The sequence below is a fragment of the Podarcis gaigeae genome (assembly GCF_964106915.1).
Source record: "Podarcis gaigeae genome assembly, chromosome: 8".
NCBI classification, from domain to species: Eukaryota; Metazoa; Chordata; class Lepidosauria; order Squamata; family Lacertidae; genus Podarcis; species Podarcis gaigeae.
Window position 1 is genome coordinate 2,233,631 of NC_139684.1, and position 12,524 is coordinate 2,246,154.

A 12,524-nucleotide genomic window follows, 5' to 3' on the forward strand; every position below is an offset into this window, starting at 1 on the left:
TTAATCCACCCTTCCTGTGGCTGTTCTGGCTCTTGGGACTGAAGTAAGGAGGACGTCCTAAGGTTTATACTAGTAAAGGAGCAGCATGTTCTTTCAGTGGGGGGAGCATCTGTCTTCCCCAGGCAAGAGATGAAGACACAGAGCAGGTTTCTAGTTCAGGCTCCTCCATCGCCAGGTCATACAGTCCCCCAACTAAATAGCTCCTGGAGCTCCTCAGATTTACTGTTGAACACTTCAGATATGCTGGACAGGTATTGCTTTTTGCATCAGAGGGGAAACCAAGTCACAAAGCGGGTGTTAATCTGCTTGAGGATTGGCAGCAATGAAGTGCTAGAACAGGGGTCAGCAGACTTTTTCAGCAGGGGGCTGGTCCACTGTCCCTCAGACCTTGTGGGGGGCCGGTCTATATTTTTTTTGGGGGGGGAATGAACAAATTCCTATGCCCCACAAATAACCCAGAGATGCAATTAAATAAAAGGACACACATTCTACTCGTGTAAAAACACACTGATTCCCAGACCGTCTATGGGCCGGACTGAGAAGGCAATGGGGCTGGATCTGGCCCATGGACCTACCCCTGTGCTAGAACCTGGATTGCCCCATGGTCCACCACTTCCTTCTGTACAGTGGCGTAGCGTGGGTTGTCAGCACCCGGGGCAAGGCAAGTAATTTGTGCCCCCTAACCCGTGGATTTGCGCCCCCTACCCATGGATTTGCGCCCCCTAACCCGTGGATTTGCGCCCCCTAACCCTAACCCCCAGATGTTGCGCCTGGTGCAGCCGGCCCCCCCTGCACCCCCCACGCTACGCCACTGCTTCTGTAACTACTTAGACCAACAACTTCATTCCCCGACTTGAATAATTCAGCAAGATACTGCTTTGGATTTCCATCCTTCCTTGGCCAGTTCCACTGCAGCCTTCAGCCCAGAGAGGTAGGCTGCCTACCTACGCTCCTTCTCAGCAAGGGAGAGAACCACCAGTTCTTTCTCCTTGTATTATGCATCTGATTCTCTTCTCCTGCCAGAGGACACCTTCAGACAGACGGCAGCTTAAGCTTTACTGCAATCGTCTGTGATCAACATTTCTCAATGCTTGTCATACATGTATGACATGCATGTCATGCATATTATCTGTCTCCAATGATACCAGCCAGCCTGAGTCATGTAGATGGTCTCAGTCTCTGCAATCAGAGCAGGTAACTGGGGTTAGCAGAATGTTGAGTTCAGGCTGGAGGCAAGGCTGGTCTGGTCCAGGTCAGAGTCAAGGCAGAAATAGATCCAGGGGCATAAGGCCTGCTTCCAGGCAGGATTATTAACTACAAACTCCAAAATTTTGGATCCCCTCCAAACCTGTGCCAAAGTTTTGTAGTTGCTTTGCAGCATTTTTCAAGGAAAACCCCATGTTTTGCACCACCTCACAAACTGAGTAATTGACACATCAAACATGAGGTCAGTGGTTAACACCCCAAAATCCAACATTGTCTGATTTACTCCAAACCGGTGCCAAAGTTTGGCAACAGTTTGGCAGCATTTTGCAGTGAAAACCCCCTGTTTTGTACTGCCCCCCACACTAATTGCTCCTCAAACCTAGGGTTAAAGCTATCACCTCAAAACCCAATAAACAGCCTGTTTATTGAGCATTCATCCCGATTTCCTTGCACAAAGTTTCATGGAGGTTAGATAACACCTGCTATTTATTGAGCATTCTGATTTGTTTACAATGTTGTGTCAAGTTTTATCCTACACTTTCCAGTGCATTTTCCTGTTACTTTCCTTACAGCAAAAGCTCTTATTTTTTTTGGGGGGGGGGCAGTTTTGCTGCTATTCCTGTGTTTGCAATTTGTTTTACCTGTTTTTAATACTGAAATTAAAATTGTGACCTGCCCTGAGACCTACTGGTGAAGGATGCAATATAAAATAATAAATAAACAAACAATAATAATAATAATACCACCATATAAAGGTGCAATTAACTTTTTGTTGCACCGCCCACTACTGCCCATCCCCACTAGCATTTGGCACCCCAAAAAGAATGGTTAAATATTCCTCAACAAACCATATCTGTTAATCTTAATGATTAGTGATCGTATCTGATGTCAGAACAACATAGTCATATATACAGAACAACAAGCAATATAGGCTTTCTTTGTAAAACAAATAAGGCTGATATACAATGTATTTTCTGGACTTGTCCAAAAATAAAGACATTCTGTTGGGCGATGATAAAAGAAATAGAAACAGTCACAGGGTACAGTGGTACCTCGGGTTAAGAACTTAATTCATTCTGGAGGTCCATTCTTAACCTGAAGCAAAGTTCTTAACCCGAGGTACTATTTCTGGGTTAGCGAAGTCTGTAACCTGAAGCGTATGTAACCTGAGGTACCACTGCATACACTTTTAGTAGATCCATTGGTTATCCTTTGTGGATATATTAAAGACCATGTTATAACGGATGATAAAAGACTGGTTTTTAGTTTATTATGCATATGCTCATATAACCATAAGTCATAATTGGGGGGAAATAAGGGCCCCTTTGTTGGATAATCAGTGTGGGACATTGTAAATATGATCAAATTAACTTACTTAGTCAAAGTCAGAGCAGGCAGGCATTCTTATTATTGTTTTACAGAAAAATGGAGTGCATTTATAATGTATTGGTGTAATAAAGTACAGGAAAAAGCAAATCCACACATTTTATTAGGTATATGATAATGCATTTCTGTATAATTATACAGAGACTTTATGTAGATCAAGAAAGCAATATGTACTATAAGTTTCCATTATTATACTTTTTTATTACTTCTCTTTTGTTCTCTCAAATTAATATTGTATATATGTGGTGGGGGGAGAAATTATATATAAAGAGAGAGAAAGAGATAATGCAGCCCTTAGGCTGGAAAAGGTTCCTTAGTCCTGGGTAGAAACTACAAGGAGACCAGCAAAGGAGCCCCTTAATAATCAGTCTGAAGCTGACTTCTACGGATAGGACTTCAGACTTATTCGCCCTTACTTTTCCTCTGCTCTTTCCAGGCATGGTCTGCACTTTTGAGCTCCGTATCTGAGCACTGTGTTTTATTGCTTCACGAAAACCTGCTCTTTAAAGCTCACTCAGAGCAAATGTCAATCCATGGAAAGCCCAACTTGACATTTGCTCGGATTCAGCTTTAAAGAGTGGGGGTTTGCAGGGAGAATTTGGGGCAAAAAACCAACGCTTGGTAAAGCAAGGACCTGTGCCTGCAAAGAGTGGGACTAAAAGTAAGTGTGGACAAGCCCTGTGTCTGGCTTCCTTGGCATGTTCTGTGTTGCGTTCTCATAGCCCCCCTGAAAATGCACTGGGAGACTCTGCCCACCTCCAGGCTATTGCTCTAAAAATACAGTATTATCGTCTGTATTGCTGCTAGACTTTTTCACCCATCTGGCACTTCTAATCTACAAAGTGCTTCTCTATCTTTGTTGTGTTAGGTGACTTGTTCTTTCCACATTATAGAGGGGAACTAATAGTGAGAGATAGTAGCACAAATTCACATTAGAGGTGGTCCTCAGACATGGATCTTGCTGGGTCCCAAGCCAGTGCTCAGTGCTTCAGGCCACGCTGATCCCTGTGCTGTGGCAGGTTGCAGTTGGAAGTAGGATTGATCTGGGAGCTTGGATTCCTGCCTGCCGGCTAGCCATGAATGTGTGCCAAATTAATCTGTATGCCTTATCCAACTGGTGTTGGAGAACCTCTGGGAAGCTCTTCTTAAGATATTCCTGGTGGGTCAGGCTTGGGGAAGACCCCCTGCCTCATTCTCACCCTGCCACATCCTCCTGACACTGTTTGGGCTTCTCCTTTCCTTCCTAGTTCCTGACATTGTGTGTGGCATCCCATCCGCACTCCTACCCTGACCGCCAGCGCTTGGCCCTCCTCGTGTTGCTCTGCCGGCTTGGCCTGGACAAGAACCTGCGGAAGCATCCCCAGACAGGGCTTCAGCAACTGCTGCTGGTGCTGTTTGAAGGCATCCAGGACTGGTCAGAAAAGGTAGTGACCTCTCCAGTTAGTACACCTGGAGTTTCCTCCCCTTTTTTGCTGACTCTGCTTGTGTGTCTTTGACATTTCCACGTCAGACTTTCCCATGTCCAGAAAAGCTTCACCTGCTGAATTTCTGTCTGCCAGGCTGCTGTCAAAGACAAAGGAGCGGTAAAAGAGTTGCCAGTCTTTCCTGTCAGGGCAGGATGGGATTGGCAGATTTCAGTCACAATGCACAACTAAAGTATCATTGGTTTAAGCTCATTACCAATTTTCCTGCCCAAGTGTGGGAAAGGAGACAGATTCTCTCTTGCACAGACTTCCTGTTGTTTTTCTCAAATGGAATGAAAATTATAATCCACTTTAGTTAGCAGTCTTGTCCACACAGGATGTTTAAAGCCTGTTCGCAGGGGTGGCCTGTCCTGTTTGAAACGGGAATGTCATCTTCCTGCTCCCCTGCCCCCTCTTGCACTTCTGTCGCCTGAGGCATGTGCATCACCCTGCCCCTTGGGTGGGCCAGGTCTGCAAATCCAAAACTGCTTGTGTCTCAGTTTTATTGCAGCTTCCACACAACATCCTCATCCAACTGGCAGCTGGCCCTTACTCCCAATTAATTCAAATCTTCCTGATCCACAGATAATCTATTAAGGGAAGAAAATCCAATATAAAAATCTCATGTTACCTCACCATGTATGCACTGAAATACATTGTGTGGACGGTGGTTTTCCCCCGCCCCCAACACACCACACATATGTAATGAATTTTTGCTGGGTGCTACACCTTGCCATTCTTTCTCTTTGCTGTTCAAGAAAACACAGCCCTAGGGAAAGGATGCTGCATGCCTGGTCCCACCAGTTGTGGCTGAAGGCACATTGGCAGTATATTAATACTATAGCCTTAGAAGGTAGAATTTACTACTAAAAATTCTGCACCTTCAGAGTTTGAGTTTGCTGTTATTATTTTATTCTGTAAGTCTGCATTACTTGTTCTCTGTTACCTGTTCTTTTGGTGCCTACATGTTCTTGAATAATAATAACTTTGAGTATACAGAACAGGAGTGGAATGTTCGGTGGTTTCTTTTTCGTGATTTCTGCTGCTGTGCCCATTCACAATATCCACACTCTTCCATTCTTCTAATCATTGGCTTAAAATAATTCTACTTTTTGGGGATGGGGAAAACAAATGTGGGTCAAGCAATCTGAATAAGTGATACAATATAAGGAAGTGTATGCATATTTCCTCAAGATACATGATTTATTTGGGGCTTAGATTTTGGAAGATTGGTTTTCATGTTGGGGGTCTACACATTGTCCTGGTTGTGGATAGCAGCAGCAGCAGCAGCAGCAGCAGCAAGAGCAGAGCTTTTCAGTGTGCAATACTGGAGAGCCCCTGCCCATCGGCACTGCTTCTTCCTACAATCCATGTGTACCTTCTTCTTGTCTTCAGAAACCTGCTGCAGCAATAGGGTTCCCCTCCATTGGAGCCCTGCTGATTCAGGCTTGTCCTCTGCCTCTTTCTGCAACACAGCCAGCAGCATCTTCCATTCAGCTGCTTAATTAATTGCAAGGCTTAATGAACCTCTGGCTCGAGCTTTGGTTCGGCAATTCCCTGCAGAGCCTGACAGAGCTGCTGGCATTTGTATGCTTCTGTCTGGAGCTGACATGCTTGGCTAGGCTGGGGTCGCAGCAGCCTGCTGGGTGGAGGCAGGCACTGTGCTCAGACTGCTCCAGATCAGATCTCCAACGCCCCCTTCCAGCTGCAGTCTGGCCCTGAACACCCTTAATGGGAAAGAGTCCCCAGGATTTCATACCAGCTGTTGGTTAGAGGGATGTAGCTGTGCAACAGGGAGAAACTCAGGCTAGTTTAATATCAGCTGAGAGCTAGCGAGGAAAGGACATAAGAGCATCAGGTTGGCTCCATGTTGCTTGCTGTCACCATGCAGCTGAGCAGACATCAGGCTCCACAAGAACTTGTGGAGGGGTGAGGGGTGTGGCCTGAGGAAGGACATGTCTCAGGGAGAGTTCAGAGGGCCAGCTAGAGAGGCCTGAGGTTCCCTGCCCTGGTTTATGGGAAGCTTGCAAGCACAGCCTGCATAGCCTGCAGATGTTCACTGGAGCTGTTCATCTTGAAACATCACCCACCCACTCCGTCTCCTCCTTCTCCCCATAAGTAACCATCTCAACCCACCTCCCCGGCAACTTCACAACTGACACATCCTTTTCTTTTGCAGCTGCCAGAATTGTGCAGGTCCCTCTGCCATGTCTCACAGCACCATCACAATTTGGTAGCTGTTGTGCGTTCCTTTCCTGACACCACAGCCAGAGGACGGTGAGTTTGCCCTTGCTCAGTAAGAACGGGAGGGAGGATGACTTGCTGAAGAGATCCTGGAAGAAGTGTGGCTAGATGTCTCTGGAGGCACTAATTATTGCAAGTGCCCGCCATACTCAGACCTGAATGTTTCCGGGGGATGCTTGATGCTAAATCAGAAACATGGCCATGCAGTGAAACATGCTGTTATCTGGGAAGTCCCCTTCTCTTTTTCTCTCTCTCCCAGTGCTTCCACTCTGCTCACAGCCTTTTCCTGATTAGAATGCCAGATCCTTCCTAGCCTCCCCTGTCCAAACAGAGTGTCTGCATGTTGAGAAATGTGTGCTTTGGGAAAAAAGAAGGGGGGGCAGGAGTGTCTATTTCAGACCACATTGTTTAGAATGAGAACATGGTGCAACTTAAAACTGATACCACGGGCATCATATTGTGATGCACCAAGGGAGTTGGTGGTGGGACTGATGATAACGTCATCTCTGACATTGACTGGCTTCACCAACCCAATGTCTATAGATAGATAGATAGATAGATAGATAGATAGATTCTTTATTGTCATTACACAAGTGCAACATTGCACAAGTGCAACGAAATTGGATGCCATCCCTTAAAAACAACAAAAGCAACACAACAACAACAACCAAACAAACCACATTCCAGCCACACCCACACCCACACCCATCAAACTCCCAGGTCACACTATCGAGTTACTGCATTTAAGAAGGCCACAGCTCTTGGATAGAAACTATTTTTCAGTCTATTTGTCCTTGACTTGATGTTTCTGTATCTCCTGCCAGAAGGCAGTAGTACAAACAGACTGTGTCCCGGGTGAGATGCATCCTGCAGGATATTGTTTGCTTTCCTAAGACAACGGGAACCGTACAGTTCTTCCAAAGATGGGAGGGGATGACCAATAATCCTTTGGGCTGTGGTTATGACCTTCTGGAGCACCTTCCTCTTCCTAGCTGTACAGCTGGAGAACCAGGCACAAATACAGTATGTGAGAATGCTCTCTCTGGAGCCTCGGTAGAAGGACACCAGCAGTCTCTCACTCAGATTGTTCTTCTTTAAAAGTCTGAGGAAATAAATTCTCTGCTGGGCCTTCTTCACCAGAGCAGTGGTATTTGCGCTCCAAGTCATGCCCTGATCGATAGTCACTCCCAAAAACCTGAATTCCGCCACCCTCTCCACCCGTTCCCCGTTGATATACAAGGGCTGAATGTCCGCCTTTTTTTTCCTGTAATCCACCACCAATTCCTTGGTCTTAGTCGTATTAAGAGCCAGATTGTTCTCTCCACACCAAGCACAAAGCCGCTCCACCTCGTCCCGATAGGCGGACTCATCCCCTCCTGAAATGAGCCCCACCACCGTAGTGTCATCAGCAAACTTGATGATTTTGTTGCTGGAATAAATGGCTGTACAATCATACGTATAGAGAGTATAGAGCAGGGGACTCAACACACAACCCTGTGGTGAGCCGGTGTTAAGGCTAAGGGCTGTGGACATATGTGACCCTACTCTAACCCTCTGAGAACGTTCTGACAAAAAGTCCAAAACCCAGAGACAGGTGGAGTTGGAGAGTCCAATCGCCTCTAGCTTGGACACCAGTCTATGGGGGAGGATAGTGTTAAAAGCAGAGCTAAAATCCACAAACAGCAGCCTCACATAACTCCCCGGCTGCTCCAGATGGAACAGAGCAGCATGGAGAGTGGTAGTGATAGCGTCTTCCGTGGATCTATTTGCCCTGTATGCAAACTGGTAGTTGTCAAAAGTTGATGGAAGACAGGAAATAATGTGACGGCGCACCAGTTTCTCAAAACACTTCATGATGATTGGAGTCAGTGCAACTGGTCTGTAGTCGTTCAGACTACTGATTGTGGATTTTTTAGGCAGAGGAACAATAGTTGACGACTTCAGGCAGGGTGGGACAATAGACTGGTGTAAGGACTTGTTGAAGATCTTAGTAAAGACCCTCGCCAGCTGATCCGCACAGCCCTTCAACACCTTTCCCGTGATGCCATCAGGTCCAGCAGCCTTCCTCGGATTCACCATCCTCAATACCTGTCTCACCTCATGCTCCTCTACAGTGAATGAGGGGCCCCTATGGGCCTCTATCATGTTGCTGGGCTGTGAGTGGAACAGGCAGAGGATCCTCTACTGTGGGGCAGTAGTAGTAAGAGTTTAGGAAAACAGGAGGCACAAAATTCCAATTTCAGCAAGCCTAAGGCAGCACAGAGGTTTCGGAAAGGAAGGCTGGAAGGTGGGAGTACTCCAGAGGAACATCAGAAAAGGGAGCAGAAGGACAAGAGAACGGGCAGAGGCGGAAGCACACATGGCCCCAAAAACAGTTTCTTAAAAAGTTACAAGGCCACCCAAATCTCTGGCAGCTGCTGCAGGAGCAGATCTGTAGTGTAAAAAGTGTTAGGATAATGGAATTTAGAGGATTTAGCCCAGAGGCTGTTCCCTATGCAGAGACTGCTGCCACAATCTCTTGCTTGCCAGCCTGTCTCCCTTCTCCAGCTCCTGTACTAACTTTTCAATCCAATCACCATGAAATGAGCATACTATCCTCAATCATAGTGTGCCGTGATGACAGTCCAGCAGTCATGCTGTGAGAATCATGTCGTTGCACGTGCACGACAGAGCATTTGAATGGTGCCTTAGACTGCATTCTACATGCAGTGGCAAATCCTTGCCCTCATCAGAACATACGTCTCAGGGCCCTTGCTGTGTTCATCATGATTTGTGCTCAGGATGCTATCGGGGCAAGTTATACACAATAACGTTTCCACCTGCGAAAGGTTTGGGGCAGTTTGGGGGCAGTCAGGTGCACTTAGTGCACGCACCGTAGTTTCCTGCTGAAATCCATACCTTTTTCTATACAACAAATGCTCTGCTTGTAGTAGTGCAGGAGTGCCTTGGCAATGTGCAGAAATGTGCTCTATCTGCCTCTGTGTGATATAACCCCTCCCACATACTTCCTGCTGATGTCAAATACTGTGGCATCCTGTAGTGGAAACAAGCTATGGCTCAGCACAAGAGTCACAGCCTGAGCATAAAAACTTCAAGGGGTGCAGAAATAAAAGTAGGGTGTTATGGCATCCTGCACTCAGAGAGGATATGGGAGAAGATGGGAACACAGACAGTGGCATGGACTGCGTTAAAGTGTAGGTGCAAGAATGCAGGAACACGGGGAAATCCGCACAGAACAATGGATAAAGCCGTATGAAGTGTGGATGGTCCATGCCAAAGGCATTATTCATCTGTAAGTGATATCTTGCTGCATCCGCCTGCGAGAAACACCAGTCTGGATGTGCCCTGAGGAGGAGAGAGAGTGAGTCTGGGTGCTGGTGGAGGCAGCCCCCCATCACTACTTTCCCCTCCCAAGAACGTGTGAGCCAGCGTCTCCTCCACAGAAGCCCATCTCACACCATTTCCCTCCCTCAGGAAAGGGGACATTGCATGATTAAGACCTCCTCCTTAAGGCCTTCTCATGACTGGTCATCATGGTACACTGCCCAGCTGGTGGTGTTTGGTGCTGGAGACAACAGTCCACACACGAGTTGTGGCACCGGCCATGCCAAGACCACCATCCCTGATGTATGAACAGAGAAGCATGGAGACGGGGAGAAATACCAGCTGGTGTAAGAAACATTTGCAGGGAGGGGGGTGTCTTCCATAGTTCCTTGATAGTGTGGTAGGTGGTGGTTGTGCACGCAGGAATTTCCTAGCTAAAAGGTTTGCTTGAAGGTTACTAGTCCCACAGATCTGATAGACAGATTGAAGTGAAAAGGGACAGGGCTGCCAGGGGCTCTGTGTGTTTCTGAAGGTGTTGATGTTATTCCTGTTTGGGGGAACTAAAAGGGCACTTGGCAGCTTTACTGAGCAGAAGCTACAACTTTAGGGTTGCTAGATTAGCTTATGGCTCATAGGAAGTGCTGCATTCTATGCATCCCTTGGATATTTAAAGCATTGCTCATCTCCACATTTCCACACGTGTCCTCTTGTGGGAGCCGACTTAAGCAGCAGATCTGATGGGGAACAGTTGCTGGAAGGGAGTCGCCCAGATGAGAAACCCCAAATCATCTGTAACTACACAAAGGCCTCATCTCCTTTCTGAAACTTGCCGCTCTTCATGGGGCCAATTTCCTTCTTTGGGAGGTGGGGCAGATATTTCCAAAGATTGCCTTTTCCTTTGCACATTGCTTGGGAGAGGAAAGGCATACAGCCATCCATTCCTGGGGTCAAGAGTTCAAGTCCCAGCAAAGGGAAGCGGAAGCAGAGGGGTGAGATGAACTCCCATGGCTTCCTCTGCGCACAGGCTGCTTCCACCCCATCCTGCTCACTCCCACCCAAGCCAGCACGAGAGCTCACAAGGGCCTCAGGAGATCAAGGCCAGGCCCAGAGGAGGGAGAGAACTAGAGGGGTTTGAGAGTTGGTTTGGATAAGGCCTTGTGACCCTCACTACAAAAGGAGGCACTGATTTTCAGCCCAGTCTTGTGCATGTTTACTGTGAAAGCTATTTGGCAGTGGAACGGTCTCCCTCGGGAGGTTGTGGACTCTGCTTCCTTGGAGGTTGGATGACCATCTGTCATGGATGCTTTACTTGAGATTCCTGCATGACAAGACAAAGGTTGAACTAGAGATCCCTTGGGGTCCCTCCCAACAGTCTATGTTCTATGATTCAATGGGCTTCTTCCAAAGTATACAGGACCACAACCTTTATCCCCTCTCAGTGACTCCTGCTTGTTTCCAAGTGCCAGTTCAGCTAAATGAGGGCTGTCGAGTGACTGAAGATCTTGTGTGTGTGTGTGTGTGTGTGTTATTATCAAAGAGTAAGCTTCCTTCCTTTTCTCTCCATTCCTGTCCACTTTATCTCACCTACCCTGAGATCAAAAGTCTTGCCAAATGGTCTCAGCTCATTGGCACATCCACTTCTTCTTTTGCCTGACCCCAAATGGAGCTGCAGGTGAAACCAGTCTCTTGTATGCTTAGCAGTGCCTGGCCAATTCATGGCTACAAAACAACATGAACATGAGCATCCTGCCTGCACCTGCCGCCCTGTTGCTCTAAAGCCCTGCCCCCCACAACACACAGTTGCTGTTCCTCAATTATTAGCTTGTCGGGAAATGTTGAGCATAATAGTTGTTCTAGGGCATTCTTAGACTTTTGCAGTGGACTGTCTACTTCTGTTACTGTGAGGGACAGGGCTGCTCATTAATACTCAAGTACATGAAGCCCTTCCTTCTTGGACGGAGCTGAAGTGGAACACTGCATTTCGCAATGGCCCTGACAGTAACATGCCAGTGCTAGCTATTCTTCTATAGGTCAGTCAGTTTAAGAGAAGTAGCCCAACCAAGGAGAAGTTGGGGGTATGTTTTTATTGCATGGAATACATATATCCTTCCAGAAGTCTGTGCTCTTCGGGATCAGGTATGTCTGTCCTCCACCCTGCCCTTAAATGCCCTCAAAATCCATTTCTGAGGAGACCTCCTCACCTTGCCTCATGGAAGGATTGTGGGGTGGGGTGAGTAAGGTCCAAACAGACCCTAAGTTTCCTTTCTGTCTTTTGAAAAGTTAGGGCAGTTCCAGAGGTTAAAGCAGGATAATAACTCTACTTAGCTTTGTATAATCCTGACAGCTTTGAACAGGCATTAAGTATTTTATCTCCTTTCCACAGGCACAGAGGGGTGAATGACTTCCTTATGTAATGAGATAATAGTCTGAAAAGTGACTTGCCACCTCCTGGCTCCCCATAATTTGCATTCATTCCTCAGCAGTGCTCTGCTAGGGGCCTGGACTCCCGGGTTCTCTTCTCAGCTCAGCTCCTGGTGCCTTTTTCTTGTTTTGTGCTCATGATGATATCAGGATGGTTACATGTTATCCTGCTTTCAATACAGTTTGTACCTGCAAAAGCTCCAGGGTGGACATCCTGCTTCATTTCCCGTCAGTGCATGCCCTGTAACTTCCCACTGAAATCCTGTGACTTTTAATACTGCACATATTGGGGTGGGGTGCCCCGCTTTTGCGGCAGAGTGCCCTTCTGGACAGCAATGACGCAGTAGCATTGGAGAAGCATTGCAGAGCGGCTAATAAAGGCGAATGGTGTGTAGACTGTCCTGTTTAAAGCCACCACTAATACTCTGTTCTTGTGTCAATGACACAGTACACCTCCCAACAAACACCCATCTAGAGGGA

The 12,524-nt window shown here is 47.0% G+C and overlaps 1 protein-coding gene across 8 annotated transcripts in view; it reads left to right on the top strand.

The window, feature by feature from the left end:
- Positions 1 to 12,524, top strand: part of FAM178B (family with sequence similarity 178 member B) — a 178,660-nt gene that overhangs the window by 85,193 nt on the left and 80,943 nt on the right. For all 8 annotated transcript variants that reach the window (XR_014567558.1, XM_083753207.1, XM_083753206.1 and 5 more), the window contains 2 exons: positions 3,840 to 4,016; positions 6,235 to 6,332. Coding sequence is in view for 7 of the 8 variants with exons in the window: in XM_083753207.1 (XP_083609333.1) it covers positions 3,840 to 4,016; positions 6,235 to 6,332 (275 nt within the window). In the remaining variant the exon portion in view is untranslated. The remainder of the gene's footprint in view (positions 1 to 3,839; positions 4,017 to 6,234; positions 6,333 to 12,524) is intronic.